The 23,228-nt window shown below is 45.2% G+C and overlaps 1 protein-coding gene across 1 annotated transcript in view; it reads left to right on the top strand.

Moving 5' to 3' along the window:
• Positions 1-1,095: 1,095 nt before the first annotated feature.
• LOC135100881 (protein inscuteable homolog) overlaps positions 1,096-23,228 on the top strand; it is a 118,996-nt gene continuing 96,863 nt past the window's right edge. Inside the window, exon 1 of the mRNA XM_064004412.1 lies at positions 1,096-2,207. Coding sequence (XP_063860482.1) covers positions 2,193-2,207 — 15 coding nt within the window. The 5' untranslated portion in view covers positions 1,096-2,192. The remainder of the gene's footprint in view (positions 2,208-23,228) is intronic.

Below are 23,228 nucleotides of genomic sequence, written 5' to 3'. Positions count from 1 at the left end.
TCAAACCACTCTACTTCCACTTGTAAGTATTTAGTTACTAGACTCCCACGTGCAACACATTACCCCTTGATTCTTGCTAACACTAGGCATAAAATTCAGTAATGATATTACTTAAGTTTACCATTAATCTTATGTTTCTGAGTTTTCTTCTAAGTTACGCTTGAAAGAAAACTGACTCTAGGCTGTGAGTAACTAATATAGAATTAAGGGGAGGAAACTTGAGTATGTTTCTTTGCAGGAGTTATAACACTTCTGAAAAGGAAATTTCCAATATATTCTAAGTCTCTTTCCGCAACTGACACCCTCCTTCCCCCCCCCCCCCCCCCCTCCTCCTCCTCTCTCTCTCTCTCTCTCTCTCTCTCTCTCTCTCTCTCTCTCTCTCTCTCTCTCTCTCTCTCTCTCTCTCTCTCTCTCTCTCTCTCTCTCTCTCTCTCTCTCTCTCTCTCTCTCTCTCTCATATTGCAGTACACACACACACACACACACACACACACACACACACACACATCAAAACACTGGCCATAAAAAAAAAAGCACTAACAGTAGCCAACACAAGAGTGAATGAGGCGCACCGTCAAGTGAGTTAGCACAAGAGCCACAAGAGCTGTTAACGACTGGAAATCCGCGGAAGGCCAAGAAATCCCGTGTCGGAGGCGTGAGGCGACTGTAGGATGAAGAATGTCTCATAAAATTAATGATAGATTCTCTTGATAGACGGCGGCAGCTGATCCCTCACCCCGCGGCGGCTTTGGACCTGCACACACACACACACACACACACACACACATTCCCTGTGACGAAGAACCAGTCCAGCCAGGCCGCCACCGTCACCACCGCCCTCAAGCCTCGTCGTGGACTTGTAACTCACCAAACTTCACCAATAAGGTTATCATCATCACGCATGAGTCCGGGAAACTGTTTGTATATTGATTATTTTGTCAGTGTGTTCCTGTCTCATTATGGCGAGCAGGGAGACGCGTGGGAACTCCCTCTCCGTGGGGTGACGGAGGGACCGGGGGAGGTGATGGAGGAGGAGGGAGGAACATGACAACCCCGATATGAGGAAATTATAGATAATTACTTGGAATGTTGACAATCCCATTACTGTGGGAAGGTCAGGGGAGGAAGATGAACGTTGGGGCGGAGAGTTAACCTGTTGCGTCACAAAGAGCTGGTGTTATGTGTTCAGTGCAGCCCATCGCCACTGCCTCCTTACGGTGTTAGCGGGCAACCAGGGTACGGGTACATGTAACTGAATGCTTGGTTTCCTGTTGACCACGAGCTGCCTGCTTGGCGTGCCCACCTGAGCCAGCTGGTCCGAGCGTGGCCTGAGTGTCGGGGATAGCGCCTCCGTGGCTCAGTCAGTCCTGCGTCGACCGTGCGCGGGTGAGGAGTGCGTCGCCTCGCTCTCACTGATCGCTGGCTGTCTGGCCCGACTCGCACGCGTTCCCTGAACTCCCCGCTGGGTCATGGCACCTGCTGACGGTGGACTTCTACTATAGTTCCCAGCATGCTTTCAAGTGATCTTGCTGGTGACTCCATTGGCTTTTGAGTATTTCAGTGGTGTTATACTTGTGCAAGAGTCCTCTCAGGTTCTCGACCTTTTACTGTCCCGTGAAGCAGTGTGGAAACAATCCTGTTGCACCAGTCTGTCCCTGGGACACTGTGGTCACTTGATATTCAAGAGTCCAATACACCCAAAAAATATATACTACTCAGGGACAAAAGAGAGTGATATTTAAAGCCAAAAGGTGTTAACAGGACCTAGTGACGAATCTGGCTTATGAAACACCATCCGAGGAAATACCAGGACGACGAGTGTGTGTGACGGCACGACTTGCCGCCGCGTGTGTGAGTCCCCAGACGCTGACTGTCCTGTCCTCGCCGCCTCGGCTGAGTCGTGCCCGGAGGATTACCAGCCAGATGAGAGAGGCGAACCCAAGTGTCTGAAGAGGTGCCAGTAAATCCTTAAATATCTGACATATCTTAACTTGGAATAAGACAATACACTCGCGTGAGTGAGTGAGTGAATACCATCATCGTGAGAATCCCACCAAGACCTGCCCAACAAGTGAGAGAGTCGCCAAGTCGTGAAGTGCTTCTGGCGGGGACCTGAACGTGGAAATGGGGAGGTCGCACGCCGCCTGAGGGGAAGGAGGAGGTCACGGAGAAGTTTGGGCCACGAGGGGAAGATGACGTCCGTGGAGGTGAGTACCGAGACCGTTAATGAGAGAGAGCAGGAATCGTTTTAAGGTGATGGATGAGGTGCTGCCGCCCCCACCACCGCGGGCACACACGACGCCTGTATTTTCACGGCCCCTTACGTCTTTGTTATTGACGTTATCATCTTTTTTAAGCCTCTCCCCGTGCGTCTTCTTGCCTCGTTTGCTTTTTGTTCATGTTTATATCTCGTTCGTTTTGGTCTTTCGTTTCTTCTGTGTGTGTGTGTGTGTGTGTGTGTGTGTGTGTGTGTGTGTGTGTGTGTGTGTGTGTGTGTGTGTGTGTGTGTGTGTGTGTGTGTGTGTGTGTGTGTGTGTGTGTGTGTGTGTGTGTGTGTGTGTGTGTGCGTGTCTGTATTTTTTGTTTTGTTTAGTTGGTCCACGTCCGTCTAGAAAGTTGCGTCATATACTTCCATTTATATTGCCCTTTCTCTTTCTCTCTCTCTCTCTCTCTCTCTCTCTCTCTCTCTCTCTCTCTCTCTCTCTCTCTCTCTCTCTCTCTCTTCCTTCCTTCCTTCCTTTCACTAAGTCCACCATTACCATACGCAAATATCCTCTCTCTCTCTCTCTCTCTCTCTCTCTCTCTCTCTCTCTCTCTCTCTCTCTCTCTCTCTCTCTCTCTCTCTCTCTCTCTCTCTCATACGCAGGAATGGGAAGCCCCAAGGGACATTGTGGCATATGAGTCGCGGGTCAACAACCACACACTGATTGGTCTGAGAGAGAGAGAGAGAGAGAGAGAGAGAGAGAGAGAGAGAGAGAGAGAGAGAGAGAGAGAGAGAGAGAGAAAGTCCTTTCACTCATCTCAAACAATCCGATTTCATAATCTAATTTTACCTTTATGAACACAACTTTAAAAATATAAAAAATACATATTATATTAATAGATAATGAATGAATAAATGAATTAAGAAATACAGTGATTATTCAACTAGTTAGTTCATCAAATCTTTCTCTCCAAATAAAGGACGTCTTAGCACTTTATTAAACGTGCTATAATCGACTTAGTCCTTAAATCGTTTTCACTAACCACATGTTATCACTGCATGTATGGAATGTAATGAGGTTTTATGTACGTATGTATACCTAGTAGTAGTAGTAGTAGTAGTAGTAATAGTAGTAGTAGTAGTAGTAGTAGTAGTATAATGATGTAATAATATCCTATAGCTAGTTTCTATTAAGACGCTCCCTCTACATAGTTTGCGCTACAGTTCCAGTTTCCTCTTATGTTCACAAGCAACTTGTGAAACCTTGCCAGGATCTTGTCTGGGGCTTTGCGTTTCCTGTCTTGCGTATCAACTTGCATGAATCACCCGCAAACCAGCCACACACACACACACATACACATACACACACACACACACACACACACACACACACACACACACACACACACACACACGATGTAAGCGAGTCAAGTGTACACGCACCATGGGACAGAGGAAGGTTGGACGGCGCGGGGTGAAGCACTGTGGGGCGGGACGGGGGAAGGTGCAGTGGGGTTCAGGAGATAAAAGCACGGGGCTCCCCACCTCCATAAAGCAAACGCCGCCCTCCCATTCACCCCCAGCGAGGACTCTTGTAAAATCTGAACTCGGGCATGATAAAAAACACGTTCACATTTCACACTGTGGCCTTTTTTTGCAAGACGGACGCTCACTCACACATACATACATACATACTCGTACACACGCACACACACACACTAACGGAGGTACTCTGCGTTGTCGGGCTCGGTAAGGACTCAGGGTCACTCTCTGGGGTCACCCAATGGTCTATAATACTCTTATGTGCCGGAGCTCACTCTCCTCCACTTCTCTCCTCGGTCACGTTACGGTATCCCCTTGTACTCTGTCCTCACCGTGCATCCCACAGACCATGGGGGCAAAAGTAAAGCTGGTAAGTCATAGCGAGTCATTCACGCGGCGGTAGGACTCGAGGGAACGTAAGGTGTGGGGCGGAGAGGAAGCTAAGCAGTTGCATAAATAAGTGAAGGAGAAAAAGGAAAGCGAGCGAGGCGTGGCACTGATGGGCAGGTAGCAGAGGCCCTCCGTTACGGTGCTCTAGGATGCAAGTGGAGAGGCGACGGGGGACAGAACCAGTTTTTAGCACCGCTCATCTCTGTCTGCCTAACTTGTAAACACTGGAACCACCTCTCCGCTAACCTACCAGACCACATTGTCACGCGGGTTTCTCCTTGTCCCCGTCGCCTCGCCTCGTTACGCTCTCGCAGTCACAGCCTCCAGCGCGGCATCTGTTACAAGGACTTTTTCTTTTCTTCAGTCCTCCTTGAAGCAAGTCAACCGTGCCTGACTTGTTCCTTCTCCTCACGCCAGCGAAAGGGTCGGGTCATGGCCGCCGACGGTAGCTCAGGCATGTGCAACTGAGATTTTTACAGCCTCCCGTAGTACGTCCCTCCCTCTCTGGTGTGTGAGTCTGAGAATAAAAGGCCCACTTATTTCCTGACTAACGGAACTTGACGCGGGAGAGAGACGTTGCCTGCGTGGTCATTACGCATTTAAGTGTGTGTGTGTGTGTGTGTGTGTGTGTGTGTGTGTGTGTGTGTGGTGCCGTAGGCGAGACACGAGGCACCCCCAAGCTACTCCCGGACCCCAACAGCGACCCTTAGCGACCACAGGCCACCAGGTGCTGATGAATGGTCTCTGAAAACCTTCCCGGTGTCAGATATGGCCACGTAGGGGGTCACGCGGGGGAGGAGGACTAGGAGGTGGAGGAGAAATATTAGTTGGATCACGAGGGGGAGAAACATAAGTTGAGCAGCAGAAAAAGGAATGAGACAAAAGATATATGACCTCCTTCCTTTCAGTGCCATAACAATACAACACATGGTAATAATAATAATAATAATAATAATAATAATAATAATAATAATAATAATAATAATAATAATAACAACAACAACAACAACAACAATAACAGCAGCAGGGACGCGAGAAACACACAGCAGCGGATCATTTGTCAATCTGAGGACCTTTGATAAACAAGAAAATGAACTTCGACTTGAATAAATGACTTGGAAAGGACCCTACGGAGACCATTAGCATCCTCCTCCTCCTCCTCCTCCTCCTCCTCCTCCTCCTCTTCCTTTTCCTCCTCCCAACGGTTCTGAGGTGATGTGTTGACGCGTGGACTCAGGTAAACAAAATCTCCAGCTGTTACACTCGGCAGGTGAGACGGTAATGGCGGTGGGAGGAGGAGAAGGAGGAGGAGGAGAGGTGAAGGGAAGAGAGAGTGAAGAGGGAGGGGAACAGGTGGGTAAATGTTAGGAAAGGAAAGGTATATTGATGGAGAAACGAGGAAGGGGGAAGGGCGTAGTGAAAAGTAAGAGAAGGAGGAGGAAGAGGAAAGAGGAGAGACTGATAAATGGTGGAGGAGGCCAAATGAAATGATGGAAAGAGGTAAATAGAGGGAGGGAGCAGTAGAGGAGGAAGAAGGGAAAAGGAAAGGATACAAGGAAGCTGGAGGATGAGAGGTGGAAAAAGAAACGGTAGAAAGATAGAAAGAGGAGAGAAAAGTGATAGAAGAATAAGAAACTGGACGAATGGCGCAAGAGTGAGAGACAGGAAGAGATAAAGGAAAGTAGGAAGTAAACATTGTCTTAATCAATCGTGGCTAACGACCCGTCTGTTAGGGGAATTGATCAGAGGATTGAAGAAACGCTCTTAGAAAAAAAATTAAATAAAAAAAAAAAACAGATATCTTCCATTACAGCCTGCAAAAAAATCGTCAAAAAAAGACGCTAATGTTTAAAAATACCGTCCATAGGGTATGAAAAGAGAAGTTCTAATGAAAAATGTAAATAAAAATAGTTTCTGGCGAGAGGAGTGAATGACTGCGCTCTCATAGTACTGGAGGACAAGCTTTACATCAAAACTGTATCATCAAAGGTTGCAATGTTAAGGTTAGGTGTTGCAGAGAGTATGTCTCGTGTGTGGGACGCTGGTGGGATAGGCAGCGAAAACTTGATCCCAGAACGCGTCACAACACCTCGAGCACAATAATGAAGCAGCCTCGCTCATTCATATCGTGAGGAAGAGGTGATTCCTGTACACCAGGCAGGCGGCACTCCTAAGGCTAAAACATCTCAGACTGAAGCATATTTTTTGACTCAGAATAGAGACGAGATTTACTCCGTCACCAATGAGAATCTCCATTACTTCCCTGACATTTTTCCCCCAATCAGTTTTATAATTTTCCCCAGTCATACTTCCCTTAATTATTTCTTAATCAGCGCATCGAGAACGAGTCCGCACCACGTCTAGATCATGAAGAAGACTAGTTGTCACCTTAGTCAGTCCACCTCCGAGCTGATGCACAAAAAAAAAAAAAAAAAACAGGCAGTGCACACCATTCCAAGGATGTTTTCATGGAGCCAAAGTGTGTGTGTGTGTGTGTGTGTGTGTGTGTGTGTGTGTGTGTGCATAAGAGACCACCCTCCCCCTCCAACCTCCCTCACCTGAAACTTCCTCCGCCGCGCCGTGCCCTCCCGTCCCTCCCTCGCCTCGGCACTCGCTGCTTCTCACCTCTCCTACCTGATTCCCCGTTAGGTTTTCTTATGTTCGCGGTCAGCCATAAACACGTATATAAAGTGACACTTCCCCCTCTTAAAAAGGTCAGTCCCACGGAGATAAGAGGAGCAGTACTTGCAAACCACAAACAACTAATTCTAAGCTCATACATGTCGTCTGTACAAAGGCGACGCACAAAGGAAAACATTGCCAAATCTTACCAAAAAAAAAAGAAAGAAAATACATTCACTGAATAAAAACTAATAAGAAGCAGTAATGGACTAATTTTTCACGCTTCTCAAAAAAAAATATATAAATAAATAGATAAAACCTTCTCCTACACAAGAAAGACAAGAATATTAGGAACAAGTGGGAAGAAAAAAAACATTGCAGAACCTCACAAAAAAAAATAACATTAACTCAATAAAAACAATATGAAAGCAGAAATGCACTAATTTCTCACACTTCCCCCACCACAAAAAAAAAAAAAAAAAAAAATTAAACCTCCTACACAAGAAAAACAAGAATATTAAGAACAAATCCTCGCAGACCACATAAAAAAAAAAGAAGAAAAAGGAAAAAGTCTTAAAAATCCATTCATTTCTAGTCAAACCAGAAATAAGTGAAGGCCGGTGTCACCCTTAAAAAGAACCTGATTATTTTATTTTATTTATTCTTTTCAGCTGCTGTGAAAGAGTGGGGAGAGAGAGAGAGAGAGAGAGAGAGAGAGAGAGAGAGAGAGAGAGAGAGAGAGAGAGAGAGAGAGAGAGAGAGAGAGAGAGAGAGAGAGAGAGAGATCAAAGAAAGGACAAGAAAAAAAAAGGCCATGAAAGAAATGAAAGGAGATAGTAAAAAGAAAAGAGAAACAAAAGAAGAGGACAGACACAAATAAGAGAACTGGAGGAAAAAAGAAAAAAAGTACAAAGGAAAAAAGGAACAAACACAGCAGGAAGAACAAAAAGAAACGAAAAAGTGAAATTAAATTGACACAATGAAGCAAGAAGGGAAAAAAAGATGAAGAAAGGAAGCAAAGAAGACAAACAGAACGATGGACAGAAAACGAGACACACACACACACACACACACACACACACACACACAGAGAGAGAGAGAGAGAGAGAGAGAGAGAGAGAGAGAGAGAGAGAGAGAGAGCAAGTCCGTCAGTCACTTTCTCAACCCACGAGAAGCATAACAATGGAGAGGCAGAGAGGGGTAGCCAGGAATACAAGGCTAAGGAGAGACAGTGACACTCGCCTGCCTTGCCTTCTCCCTTCTCCCTTCTCCTCTTCCCTCCCTAGTCCCGTCTGCTACTCCTCCCCTTCCCTTGGTCTTTTCTTCCTTCCCTTCTCCCTTCTCTCTTTCCTCTTCTCTCCCTACTGTTCCTTCCCCTTCCTTTTATTCTTTTCTTTCTTTACATGCATTCGTTTCTCTTTCCCTTCTCTTCTTTTGTTACTTCTTTTCCTTGATTTCAGTCTTTTTCTTCTTGACACTTATCTATCCTTCATTCTCCTTTATTTTCTTTCCTCTCTTCCCTTTTCTATTCCTCCCTCTGCTTTATTTCTTCCTTGATTCCTCTCTGTCTCAACATTTATCCCCTTCTATCTATTTTTTTTTTCCTCGACGTTCACTTCCCTTGTTTCTCTCCTTTCTTCCTTACTCTCCTCTTTTGTTAGTTTTTTTTCTTCTATCTCTCCTGAGCGTTCGTTTACTCTTTTCCTCCTCAATATACATCTCTCTCTTCTCTCTTTCTTCTCGTACATAATATTTGCTTCCTCCTTTCCTTCCCTGTTTTTCTTCCTTTCTTCTCTTCCTTCCCTCGTCAGCGTTCACCTTTTGTTTTCTCATTCTCTTCCTTATCTTTTCACACTCGCATTTTCTCTCTTCATTTTCTTTTCCTTTTCTTCTCCTCTTCCTTTTAAGTTTGCCTTTCCTTCCCTTTCTCTCTTCCTCTCCTCTCTTAACCTCTTTCTTCCTCCCATACTTCCCGTTCAGTGTTTTTCTCCCCCCATCCCTCTTTCCATTCCCTCTCTCCCTTTCCTTTCTCCCTTCAGTTCTCCTTCCTCTTACTCACTAGGTCACTGATTCACCTTCTTTGTTTCAGGCTTGTTTGTTCATTACCTCAATAACACTCACTCACACGCTCACTTCCTCTCCTCAATGACTCAGGTCCATGACTAAGAAACTCCATCAGTAAATCAATCACCTGACTCACTTATTCCACTACATGTCTCTCTCTCTCTCTTGTGTCCATCTGTTTGGCTCTGTTTCATGTGACTCGTTTGCAAGGGAAGGGGAAAGTGGTTTTGTGGGCTGCTGCTGCTCCTGCAGAGAGAGAGAGAGAGAGAGAGTGAGAGAGGGGGAGGGTGAAGGTGATGAAGTTGCAGAGACAAACAGAGGCAGAGAAAAGGAAGGAGGAACACGATGATTAATGCAATGACAATATGACGAAACAACAATAAAGAAACGAAATAGTGAGAAATCATACACCAATCCTTCAGTCCCCTCTCATTTTTGCACCTGAGACGCACAACACAACACAACAAAAGAACACAACACAAAAACGAAAGAAAGCGCAGTACAACACACCAAAAAAAAAAAAAATAAAATAAAATAACAGATCAACAACCACAAGGAAACACAATAAAACACAAACGAACCCAACACAACAACACAAAACAACACCCGCTAACGCACCACCAGGAACGTGTGTCATCTTGAGTGGGGTTTACGGAGAGAGATTCTTAGTCGCGCGCCTTAACCTGACTCGCTCCGGGTCGTTGAGTGTGTTCGGTGCTCCCCGGCAGGAAATGTTTTGTAAGGTGACTGTGGCAGGGAAGATGAAACATATGAAAGAGCGAGAGTGGGAGGAGTGAGCATGAGAGGAAGACGAGAAAAAGGAGGAATAGGAATGCTGAGAGGAAGAGGAGGATAAGGAAGAAAAGGAAGAACTGGAATGATGGAAGGAAGAATACGATAAGGAAGAAGGGGAAGAACAAGAATGATGAGAGAAAGAAGAGGATAAGGAGGAAGAGGGAGAAAAAGAACGATGAGAGGAAGAAGAGGATAAGAAGGAAAAGGAGAAATAGGAATGATGAAAGGGAGAAGAGGATAAGGAGAAATAAGAATGATGAGAGGAAGAAGTGAATAAGGAAGAAAAAGGGGAACAAAATGGAGACAAGAGGAAAAAGAGGATAAGGAAGAAGAGAAAACACAGAATAATAAAAAGACGCGTGGAAGAGCAAGAGTGGGAAAAATGAGGACGAGAAAAAGATAAGGAGGAAGAGGAGCAATACAAAAGAACATAAAGGAAGAACAAACACATATGTTCCTCCTTATGGGAATTTTTGTGGGGACAGTGAAAATACAGTGAAAAATATACGATAACACAGGCAAAGGAAGAGAAGGAAAGAGGGGGAAGAGGAAAGAAAGAATACATAGAAATACACGGGAAGAGAGTGGTGGAAGAGGAGGAGGAGGAGGAAGAGGAAAGAGAGGTGAGGTAAGGACAGGAGGGAGAGAGGAAGATAAGGGTGAGATAAGGCGGCCATGTAAGGAAGCAGAGAGTATGAGGACAAAGGAGAGCAAAGGGGAATAAGATAACGAAAGGTTAGAAGTAAGCAGAAGAAAGTAACAAATTTAGAGAGAAGACCGAAGAGAAGAAAGATAGAAAGGAAAGAACAACAACAACAACAACAACAAAAACAAGATCAATAATAAGAAGAAAAGAACAGAAAGAAGAAGAACAAGAAAAGAAAAACACAAGACGAAGAACAACAACAACAAAAAGGAAGAAAAAACGAAGAAAGGAAAGAGAAGAGAAAGATAGGATGAGAGAATACTAGCAGAAGGATGGGGAGCCAGGAGAGGAAAAGAGAGGGGGCAAGGAGGAGGAGGAGGAGGAGGAGGAGGAGGAGGAGGAGGAGGAGGAGGAGGAGGTAGAGGAGAGGGAGGGTGCCAGACAACGTGGTCCGAATATTCATCATAAGCCCTCAGGTGCCACTTTAATTGGTGTCATAATTTGGTGAATTCCGCGGCCCCTTGATGCAGGAAGGGGAGGAGGAGGAGGAGGAGGAGGAGGAGGAGGAGGAGGAAGAGGAGGAGGAGGAGGAGGAGGAAGGGTACTGTACAGGGCAGGACAAACATAATAAGCACAACACGCAACACAACGCAACACACACCATTCTCTCTCTCTCTCTCTCTCTCTCTCTCTCTCTCTCTCTCTCTCTCTCTCTCTCTCTCTCTCTCTCTCTCTCTCTCAAAGTACCACCACAAGGAGCGAAAAACTCTACCTAGTATAATCCTAAACAAACAGACACACAGGTAGAAAAGGACACAAACCAACACTGCGTCGATTTTTACTCGTTAACCTTCCTTCACTCTCCTTCCCTCCCTTCCTTCTTTCTTTACCCAGCGTTCCTATTCCCCTAAGCTACAATGCAACGTCTTCTTAAAACATCACATTACCACTGCTTCCTCTCACACGCGTCCATTACACACACATACTCGTACACGTAACATTAGCCAGCCCGTCCGGTCACCTTACCACTTCACCAGCTCGCCACTTCAGCACCGTCTCTCTCTCTCTCTCCCTCCCTCTCGCTCGCTGCCGCCGTCCACCCACCCAGCGGCCCGTACATAAAGGTGGGTTTCGCAATGGCAGAAGCAGGAAACGCCTCGTCCACTCTGTTGCTGTGGAATGCGTCTTGTTTTCCACATATTGAATCACTGTTTCCTGGTGCGTCATGGAAGGGGTGAAAAAAATAAAATGTTTGTGAGGAGAGCTGAAGTGAGGAAGGTACGGGATGAGTAAGGAAGATGAGTAAGGAAATGTGATGAGTATTGGTTGGTGGTGGAAGGAGTGACGAGGAGGCTAAGAGGGGACGGGAATGTAAGGTAGGAGGTGCCTTTGGATATAGAAGGTGGAGGAGAGGAAGGGGGAGAAGAAACAGAAGAACAAAAAGAAAGATAGAAGAAAGAAGGTAGTAGAAGAAGAAGAAGAAGAAGAAGAAGAAGAAGAAGAAGAAGAAGAAGAAGAGAGGATAATAGCATAATAGCAAAGGCAAGATACAAAGAACAGATATCACGACACATAATCAAGTAACAATAAAGATAGAGAAAGATAAGGACGATTGAAGAGAAGGGAAGACAGAAATATACACATGGAAAGAAACTGAATCCGAAAAAGGCCACATTCTTTCTTAGCGAAGGAAAGAAAGTACAAGAAAAAATAATTAAGGGTGAAAATAGAGAAAAGATAAAAAAAAAAAAGAGGAAGGGCGATAGGAAACACGTATAAGGAGCTAAAGAAAATATGTACTTTTTAAGAGAACGAGAGAGAGAGAGAGAGAGAGAGAGAGAGAGAGAGAGAGAGAGAGAGAGAGAGAGAGAGAGAGAGAGAGAGAGAGAGAGAGAGAGAGAGAGAGTAAAAAAAAACAATTAAAGAACAAGATAAAAGGTGGGAAGAATGCTACTGCTATCTGATAAAGCGCACTAACTTTAAAGGAAGGGAGAACAAAAATACGTGGCTGAAAACACTAATTACCCGAGAGAGAGAGAGAGAGAGATGAGAGAGAGAGAGAGAGAGAGAGAGAGAGAGAGAAGGAGAGAGAGAGAGAGAGAGAGAGAGAGAGACTAATACATGAATAAATAAATAACTCAACACATAAATATAAGATAAGATGCAGCAGCTAATGACAAAACGAGGAAAACCTTTCACCCTATCAAGATAATAATAATGATAAACAATGATAAGAAAATAAAAATCCACCACACTAATCACCAACTCAATAAATAATTCCTCCCCATTATTAGAATGAAAAAAAAGAACGAAAATTAAAAGTTAAGCCACCCTAATAACTACAAAAATCTGCCTGAAAATAATCTTTCCCTTAACTCTGCAACACAAAGGAACATAAAGAAAAGAACACACAGCACCCGATCCAATGGTCCTTAAAAGACTGTCTGTGATAAGCCACACTACAGAATATAAAAGCAAAAACGTCCTGTCAAAAAACCAACATCATCATGCAATAATAGTCTTCTTAACAAACATTTCTTTTTTTACTTTTCCTTTCTTTGGAGCTTTTCGTCTACCTTTCTCCCTTCTTAACCTTTCCTTTCCCTGGTACTCCTCCTCTACCCTTCATTCACCTTTACAAACATCTCTTTTTCTACCTTCCCTTCCTCTGGCACTCCTCGTCCACTCTTAGTCCACCCTTACAAATCTGTTTTTTTTTCTGTCTTCCCTTTCTCTGGCACTCCTCGTCCACCCTTCCTTCACTCATACAAATGTCTCCTTTTTTTCTTCCCCTTCCTTTCTCTGGTACCCTTTCCTCCTTCGTCCACACACACACACACACACAAATAAATTTCTTTTTTACTGCCTTCCCTTTCTCTGCTACGCCTCCTTCACCCTCAGTAAGCCCCTCTGCAGGCCTTGATAGGGTGGCAAGGGCGTGAAGGACAAGCCAGAGAGGCCGAGAGTGGCGTAAACAAACAATAGAAGGATGTGGGCTGGACTGGACTCGCTGCATTGTTTTTCTTGCTCCTACTTTTCCTTCTGTTCCTGCTGGCGATGTTTTGTGCGCAGTGTTTATATAATGCGACTTCGGATTTTCTTTCTTATCTGTGTATCTCTTGATGTTGTCTTCTCTTATGCATTATACTGCGAGGTTACATTTGTCTGTCTCTTTATTAAGGAATTACATGTGTTTGTCTCTTTATTACGGGGTTACATTTGTGTCACTCTCCTGGTCTAAACTGCTATTGTTTTATTTTTTTTATCTGGTACGTAACACTGTATTCTTCATTGTCACCCACGTCATTACCATCTCAATTTATTATTATGCGTGTTTTTTTTTATTGTTATTTTGTTCAACATCACTTAGGCAATTGTAGGTGACAGTTAGGTAATGCTCTGTTAGGTAAAAAATATAGAATGATATGGTAATGATGTACATAACAAAGAGGTACGTCATGTTACTTGGCAGAATAATGTGAAGGTTTTTTTTTTTTATGCCAGAGAAAGAAAGAACATAAAGGTGAGATTCTTTCAGACTTGTGATGCTCTTTTCTTTCCTCCATTTCTCTTCTTTTCATTACTTTTTCTCAAGTTGCTTTCACTACTTACAGGCTCATTGTTTTTTTTTCTCTCTCTTTTTCCTTTGTTCTCCCTCCTTCGCTTCCTCCCTTCATCTACACGTCTACCTGTATAGCATTTCAAGGTCGCATGTTGAGAAAAGTAAAGGCGTGTGAGTAGCATACATAACTCTCTCTCTCTCTCTCTCTCTCTCTCTCTCTCTCTCTCTCTCTCTCTCTCTCTCTCTCTCTCTCTCTCTCTCTCTCTCTTCCCGCCCGTGATTTCCCTTTTCCCCCACCCAGCGGATGTCCCACGCCCACTCCGTCATGTAGCAAACAACGGCGTAATGCGAGGGTGTTCCGCTGCCAGGTCGCGGGTGTTATTAGCGTGGTACAGGTGGTGGTGGTGGTGGTAGTGGTGGTGGTAGTGGAGTGGGGTGCAGTGGGGAAGGTTAGTTTTTGGGAGTAGTGGTAGTGGTATTAAGGGTGGTGGTAGTAGTAGTGGTAGTATTGGTGGTGGTGGTGGTGGTGGTGGTGGTGGTGGTGGTGGTAGTAGTAGTAGTAGTAGTAGTAGTAGTAGTAGGAGTAGTAGTAGTAGTAGTAGGAGTAGGAGGATGAGTGATGGTGTTGGTGGTGGTGATGTGTGTGGTGGTAATGAGGAATGTAAAAGATTCTATCATCGAGGGAGTAGTGATGGTGGTAGTGGTGATGGTGGTGGTGGTGGTTTGCATGCAGGAGTTTACATCGTGAGGAGGAGTGTTAGAGGAGTGGTGGTGGTGGTGGTGGTGGTGGTTTTGGTGGTGGTGAGGGAGTGGTGAGGCAGTGTGAGAATAATAATGGTGGTGGAAGAGGGGGATTAATGAGTGGGGTTAATAATGTTAATAGTGATCATTTTTTATATATGCAAACTCCTGCGTAGTAATCATGATGGTAGTAGTAGTTATAGTAGTAGTAGTAGTAGTAGTAGTAGTAGTAGTAGTAGTAGTAGTAGTAGAAGAAGTGAAGGAGGAGGAAGAGAAGGAGGAGAAAGAGAAGTAGTAATAAATGTGGAAGCAGAAATGGCAGCACCAACAGTAGTAGCAATAATAGCAGTAACAATAGGAATAGTAGCAGCAGCAACAGCACAAGCAACACAGAACATAACACAGAGACTAACCTAAGACGACAGCAGCGAGACAGCAACGACTAAAGCGGTGCAGAGGTACAGGATATGCTGGCGGCTGTAATGGAGTGGCGAGGGGAGTATAGAGTGTGTTATTATGCTAAGCGGGGAGGGTTAGAGCGAACTATACTATCCACTCTCTTAGCTGAGGGAGACAAGAGGGTAGTGATGATATTGGTTATAGAGGGAAGAAAGAGGAGGATGTAGGGAAGCACTTGGTTGTGGGAGGAAGGGAAGAGGAAGGGAGGACGAAGAGAGCCCAGGAAGCAAGGGATGGGTACCGCTTCCGTCGTCCTCATGAGGGGAGGAAACACGCATCAAACAGCGCAGTTACGGCTGCTCTGCCAAGCCCTGCGACGATGTGACGGTGTGACGGGAACAAAGTGAAGTGAAATGTTGACTGAGCGCCAGGAGGGAGGGAGGAGAGGGATGGGAGGGGAAGAGAGCGAGAGAAAGAACGGTGGGTGATAGAATATGATGGAAAGAAGAGAGGAGAATAAAGGAGAGGGAAGGAAAGGGAATGAAAAACGGAGGGAAATGGAGGTGAGAGGAGAAAATGGAGAAGAGAATAAAGAAAATAAAATGAAGGAAGAAAAGATGAAAGAAAGCAAGGAGAGGAAGGAAAGAAAGGAAAGCCACAAAAAAAAAAAAACATAGAGAATGAGTGAGAATGAAAGAATGTAGAATGGAAGAGAGTAAAGGCAAAGGCATTCATGAATGAAGTGACTCACGGCCCGCCAAGCACAGTGAGTCACACCTGCCGGGCCGCGCGTCACGACTCACACCTTCCGGAATCCCGCTGAGTCACAGATGAGTCGCGCCCTGAAGGCCACGCGTCGGCCTTTACCTCTCACCTTCACCCACCCGCCGCTGGTTTCCTCACTCCTTCCTTTCTCCTCCTTTTTTTCCTTTATTCCCCTCTAGCTGTCTGCCTGCTTACCTTTACATTCCCACTGTTTGATGATTTCCACATGTAATTCATCTGTTTGCCTCTCTTTCTTTTCTTCTCTCTTTTTTTTTTTTCACGTGGATTTTTTTTTTATTTCTACATTTATCCTTTCATCGTTTCATTTTAGTTGCATAAATTTTCTTTAATTTTTAGTCTCTTTTTGTTTTATTTCTTATTTCCCACGTGTTTTTGTTACATATGTTACTCTCGTATTTCTGTAACTCATTTCATTCACATCGTCTTGTTTTTTCGGCTTAAACCTTACATGTGTTCCTATATTTACGTTGCTTCATCGTCATCTGTTTCCTCTCCATCCATTCCTGTCATTCTGTCAGTCACTGCTACATTCCTATCCCATTATCTCCAGCTTCCTCGTCTCGTCCTGTTTTTGTCTCCTCTAATCAACTTTCCCTTCCCCACCCCCGTTACCTGCAGTTGCGTCTCCCTCACTTCCTCTCCACCCACGCCCTCACTCGCTCCACACCCTCTCCACCTCTATACATTCAACTTTTTTTTTCTATACAACTCCACACCTTTCACTTACATTCCTCTCGTTATATTTTCGCCGCCATTCATCCCCCCGGTCCATTCATCCCTCCCACTCAACACCCTCTCCTTCTATATCCAACCCACACAGCCCACCGCGCTTCTATTCTGGTCCCTATACACGTCTAATGCATTGCCCTCCTACATAGCCCTCTCATCCTGCACCTTTTCTACCTCCGTGACCCTTCAGTCCAAGCTATTTATACCCCCTATACCCTACAGTCCTTAGGTCAATGGTCTTACACACACACACTTATCTACACACACTCTCACCATACCCTCGCCCACACAACTGTCCCTCCTTCCCAACGTCCTCTCCCTGTGCACCCCTTCCTCCCACCCTATTAAGCTCTCCTACATGCTTATCACCCATGGCCTCATCACCCAACGCCAGCCCAACCCATAACCTCGCCCAACGGCAACCCTCTCGCCCACGTCTCACGCCTCACGACTCGAGTCCAGCCACGTCCTGGAGGCGGAGAGAGATGGATCAGGTCATTAGGTGAGCGTCAGCCGTACAGGTGAGCGCGCCGCTAATGAACACCCCACAGAGGAAGAGCGAGCCTCTCCCAGCCCAGCCACTTGCTTAGAACCCTTAAAGAATCTATCACACGTACTTACCATCCTGTTTTTGTATACTGGCGCTGAAACACTGGCTTGTTTCTTTCCTCCTCTGAATCTTGTTATTTTTTCTTTTCTTTTTTCATCGTCCCCGCCTCATCTCATGGTCTCCCTGTGTCCTGCTCAACCCGAACTCGTAATTTAAAAGCAGCAACGACAGAATGAAAGAAAAATGAACCTGGGAGAACACTGCTGCTCTGAGTGTCGAGGCGAGGACCGCACGAACCATCGGGAAATCGACGCGACTCGTGACCCGAGACACCGCTGATCCGACGGTTTGATCGTCGGGCGTGGGAGGAATGAAATTGCTTTCAGAGGCAAAGGAGACGGGGGAGGGGGGGGAAGAGAAGGAGAGAGAAGGTAGGAAAGAGGGAGAGAGAAAGGGAGAAACGTGAATTGAGGACACGGAGGAGGAGGAATTTGAGGAAGGAAGTAAAAGATAAGAGAGAGAGAGAGAGAGAGAGAGAGAGAGAGAGAGGAGAGAGAGAGAGAGAGGAGAGAGAGTGAGAGAGAGAGAGAGAGGAGAGAGAAGAGAGAGAGAGAGAGAGAGAGAGAGAGAGAGAGAGAGAGAGAGAGAGAGAGAGAGAGAGAGAGAGAGAGAGAGAGAGAGAGAGAGAGCAGGCGAGGCAGTGTGACAACGAAAATATGAAGACCTATTATGTGAAATATACAATTTACAAAAGTTAACAGAAATACCTTATATGCTTGATCCTTTAACAAAATGCACTAAAAGCGACCATTCCGCAATATCACCGAAAATAATTTGCGGAAAGTCAGCAGGTAATTGTTGCCATCACTCAGGCCCGTGTTCGCGAGGCTGAATGAGCGCTGATGACGGCGTGACATGGCGAGGTCAGCACGGGGTAACAAGTCCTCGGGCGGTGGCAGATTGGTGACTTGGCACAATCTGAGCCTCAATTATCTATCAGATTGTGGGCATCAATACCGAGGCGTGGCGGCAGATTGCTGTTGCGGGACCAGCATGGAGGGAAGGAAAGGAAGGTCTGGCTGGGCGGGTGGTTGGCCAAGCCCTGGAATTACGTAAGGTCATGCCCGTATATTGCATCAGGACTGTTTCTGAGGCGAATTACGTATTAATGACCGGCTGGAAGTGGACCAGGTCGGAAGCATTCACCCGTGACAGTATCGAGCCAAGTATCCACCCCCGCAAGAACTTGTACAGAGCAGACCGTCAATGATGCGTGACAGACGAAAGGTGTTTGTCTTAGTCGATCAGAGGCAGCTGACGTGGAACATAAACTTGAGAAAATAAAAGTAACGTAAGAACATGAAAAAATATTTTTACTACAGACATGACGCGGGCAAACCTGAGGTGAAGCCGAGCTGCTAAACAAGGATGTAAACATATTTTTTCATCAAATCTACTTTCTCTGGCGCATTACATGACAATCTCTTTAGAGAATACTGGTAAATACACGCAGAAAATCACCGTTAGAGCAAATAAAGGATGTATTATGTTTCCTAATATTTAAAACAAATATTTAGCAGCGTAACAACATTTTTTTTTTCTGAAGTCACTTACTGATACAGCATTTGTGAAGTAAAACACTAAAGGTGACAGTGAATTACGAATATCAAAGCACTATTAATGATTCAGTCAAACACCTTAAACAGTCAATCAAAACCAAACCGTTAATTGACGAGAGAGTTTTTATTATCACGGATTTTACTAAAAGATCTTTTTTGTTTATATTTTGTAGCAACCGAATTTGTAATTAATTTAGTATACCGACAGGAATTTATCCTACTTGTAAACTGACCGTAAATTCTGCACGTTGACACATTCTTGCACATAACCTCCACACACACACACACACACACACACACACACACACACACACATTTCCCATACATATGCTAAACCTGAGATACAAAAAAGGGTGTAAGACAAAGCTGCCAAACAGAGTGCGAACGGAGACAAGTATGGTGGCGAGGGAGGGAAGGAAAGAACACATGCAGATGAAGAGATGCTGATGAACAACCCCATAACTTGCCAAGGACGTAATCCGGAGTGTCTGTTTGTTTGATGTCAGTCTTCCATCACGCACCGGGGAGCCTTCGTGTGTGTGTGTGTGTGTGTGTGTGTGTGTGTGTGTGTGTGTGTGTGTGTGTGTGTGTGTGTGTGTGTGTGTGTGTGTGTTTACATAACCTCAAAACACAACAAGACCCATATCAGGCTAACATGAGCAAGACACAAGAGATGAATGTCCCCTTCCTTACCAACTCTACCTCCCTCTCTCTCCTCACTACCCTCCTTCCCGAGTCTCTAGGGTGAAGCGCGGAAGGCGAGGGAGTGGCGCGAGTGACGTAAGGAAGGCTAGGTTGACGCACGGGGCGGCGGGGGTGATGGAGAGGACGGGGAAGGAAGGGTGGAGGTGATGGAGGTAGTGATAGCATGACGCTCAGGGCGACACTCTGACCTTGAAGGAACGCAGGTACTCGGTCATCCACTTGGTAACGACCACGACGACCATCACAACAACTATCACAAGCAGTGCAATAATTCTTATTCCGTGTTTGCCATTTGCACCGACGCTTGTAATATGTGAGCAAGCGCAACAATAACCAGTCCTAGTTTAGCATCTGCACCTACGCCTATAATAATGTGGTGCTTGTGATTATCTCTCCACTGGTTCACTTTATTTAATGTAATGAACAATAAATTTAACTATCAAAGTATTAAGAATATCAATAAACAGTGAATTCAAAAGCTTACCACCTCACTTCATTGCAGTATAACAAACTATACACTAATAAACTTCAACCAAACTCAGTCCTACTTAACCCCTATACTAAGACACCTACCTAAGATCATCCACTGCCGCAGCTCAGCTCAGAGACACCTGCCCTCGGCCTACCATATAAAAAAATGAGGCCTACCTTGAGAGTATCACTTCAGATAAATGGAGGGACCACCCAGACCTTCCTACTCACTATTTTTTTCTAGTAATTCTCACCTCCAAGGTCCCAGCGGGGCGCGTACATGGCAAGGCAGGCGAGGGGCTCGTTGGTAGGCGCCTGTACGAGTAACGACGACTGTGACAAAGGCTCTCAGTCACCGCGGGACATCAACACAACGAGGTGATGACCCGTGCACGGCAGACCAACAGGCAGAGTCAAGCGTGCATGTAAGACGTCTCCTTATACTCCCACACTATAGTCTCCGCGTCGCCCAGAGCCCCCGTGGTGGAAGAAGGTCGTGTCATTTGTCGCTGGGAGGCCAAGGAATAAGGGGCTATGGGATGGCGGGGCGCCGCACGTGTATGGCTGGCTTGGGTGCCTTGTTGCCACGGACGTCGGGCGTGTCACTTTACAGTCTCCATTCGCTTCGATCATCCGCTGGTCCATCTTGAGACCACGACCCAATGACCTCAAGACTTTGTGTCGCAATTCGCTTTCCCGGGATGTGGCGCGAATGGTAGCCGCCCTACACCGCCCTCCACCAACCCGCAGTCTGACTCGTCCACATATAAGGAATAAAATCGGAGTTTCGGTCAAGGTACAAAAAAAGTCCCCGTCACAAAGGTACTCTGTGCGGTGTAAATGCGGATACCAGCGTCAAGTGAGTGAAGGTACCGCACCGTAACTTCATGCTAAATTCTTGTAAATATCATGTGCGCGTACCCACTTTACATTACTGGAATATTATTGATTTAATTCCCATTTGTCTAAGTTTTCCTTTTCTCTTTTTTTTTTTTTTTTATTCTTAGTAAGTTTTCTATTCCCTTCTCTCATGAAAGCAACCGTAATCTCTCTCTCTCTCTCTCTCTCTCTCTCTCTCTCTCTCTCTCTCTCTCTCTCTCTCTCTCTCTCTCTCTCTCTCTCTCTCTCTCCCCTAGCACCTTTCACCAGCACACAGGAGCCACTAGCACCGCTGGGCACCCTCTCGCCTGCTTTACGTCCCTTCACCGCCAGGACACAAACTAATGACTCCCGCTGCATCTTGTCAACTCCCTGACCCTCGCCACCTCAACTCTCTCTTCCAGACACCATGAATACCACCCCCTCCCTTCCTTTCCTTCAGCCGTACACCACAGCCACCTATCATCGCCAGCAACATGACTATCACCACTCCCACATTTACCGCTTCATTTCCGCCGCCTCACATCGGGGGGTCCGTGAGCAGCGCGCCTCCCATCGATACACGTCCGCCTTTCACTCTCGCTCCTCTACCTCGTGCCGCCGATCACTGCCAGGCTGAGCTTTAATGGAGGCTCATTAATTGCTTCGCGAATGGAACCCTTATGAAGAGTGACGGCAAGGGAGGCTATGTTTTCTTTCGTCCTGCTTTCTCGCCACCTGGTCTCATATCAGATGCACGGCTTAGCATCTGTTAATGTCTCACGGCGGCAGGAGAGATACAAAAGATAGAAAAGTGAGGGATTTCAATAGGGTGTGAAGTAAGGAGCTATTCTTAGCCACACCGTTTAGCTTCAGTCACATGGATGATTGCAGGGTTTATGCAAAACTGTGCCAAGAAAAGAATGACTAATAGCATGTTAGGTTTATCGAATGTGTCAGTGAAGGCCAGTGCTCACGTCTCGCTAATGGCTGGGTATTCTTCGCACACTTCATAATGAGTGAAAAGCCACTAAACTACGCATTGCCAACTCTCTCTTAACCTTTACAGTATAATGATATGAATTTTTCTATATGTTTGATACTCCTTGAAAGCAATTGTATTTTACTTACTCTGTTATAAAAATCCACACGTAATCTGACAAAGTTTAGAAGCTGTCTGTAGTAATGAATGGTTTAACTGATACTGTCATCTTGCACCAGCACAAATAACCCCATTAGCACCCCAATACAATGTCATAATGGGGCACACTGGTATCCATTATTTTATTTATTTATTTATTTTTATTCATTTATTTATCTATTTTTACAACAAGGACGACAAGAGCAACAACCGAAGTTCTCACCTTGCACGCCACGGACCAGTTACCAAAACAAGCTCGAGAACAACCTTGGTCACGTCTTAAGCAAGATACTGCTGACCCGTTTCGCATCACTTTGTAAAGCGCCGGATACGGTATGAAGGCCTCTTGTGGTGCTCCATCCGGCAGGAAAAAAAAAAAAAAAAAGACAAGGAGGAGGAGGAGGAAGAGTACAAGAGAAAAACGTGGACCAAAGAAATACCGTATCAGAGTACTAAGAGTCAATGAAGCTGTTCACCGGGACACTGATACGAATAAATGAAGTATCTAAAAGAAAAGCAAAGGACGGAATGAATTTAATGAATGAATAAATAATCAGTAAAGGAAACTAAGAAAAGAACATCGTCTCCTACTTAGAACGGTACAGACAGAACGTTAAATACAAAACCTTATACACACAAAATTAAGTACAAAAAAAAAAAAATACAGAAGACTATTAAAAAGAAATAAACAAAATAGACAAGTTGACTGAGTTATTTAAATAAGCTGTAACAATATGGCACAGAGGAAGAGGAGGAGGACAAAGCGAAAAACAGGAGGAAGAGGAGGAGGAGGAGGAGGAGGAGGAGGAGGAGGAGGAGGAGGAGATGAAGGAAGGGGCCTAATGGGTGAGAGTGTATCTTGACCCAAATTTCCTACACAGTGGCTACCAAACAAAATAAGAAGCCTTGACCTGCCACGACTCAAGCTGGGCGCGGAAGTCTGACCTGACCTGAGGAGCGAAGGGCGGACGTAACTCTTTATGCCATTTCCCTCTTAAACAATAAATGAATAATGTGAAATCTCTCTCTCTCTCTCTCTCTCTCTCTCTCTCTCTCTCTCTCTCCTCTCTCTCTCTCTATCTCTCTCTCTCTCTCTCTCTAGCAGCTGCTTCCTGTTACGCACACTGAGTTAAATTATTAATTACTGCATTGCAAATATTTAGTACATGATAATTTTGAACATCTAAGGAGACAAATGAGGAGGAGGAGGAGGAGGAGGAGGTGATGGGAAAATGAAAGAGCAAGATGACTAAAAAATGAGAAAGAGAAGGAAAATAAGGAAAGAAAAAATAGAAAAAAACAAAGAATATCAAACAACGCGTCATATTTTTAAGACTACCATATCGAGAGAGAGAGAGAGAGAGAGAGAGAGAGAGAGAGAGAGAGAGAGAGAGAGAGAGAGAGA

The sequence above is a fragment of the Scylla paramamosain genome, chromosome 5 (assembly GCF_035594125.1).
Source record: "Scylla paramamosain isolate STU-SP2022 chromosome 5, ASM3559412v1, whole genome shotgun sequence".
Classification (NCBI taxonomy): domain Eukaryota; kingdom Metazoa; phylum Arthropoda; class Malacostraca; order Decapoda; family Portunidae; genus Scylla; species Scylla paramamosain.
Note: the sequence above shows the minus strand (reverse complement) of the source record. Positions and strands in the feature narration are given on the sequence as shown.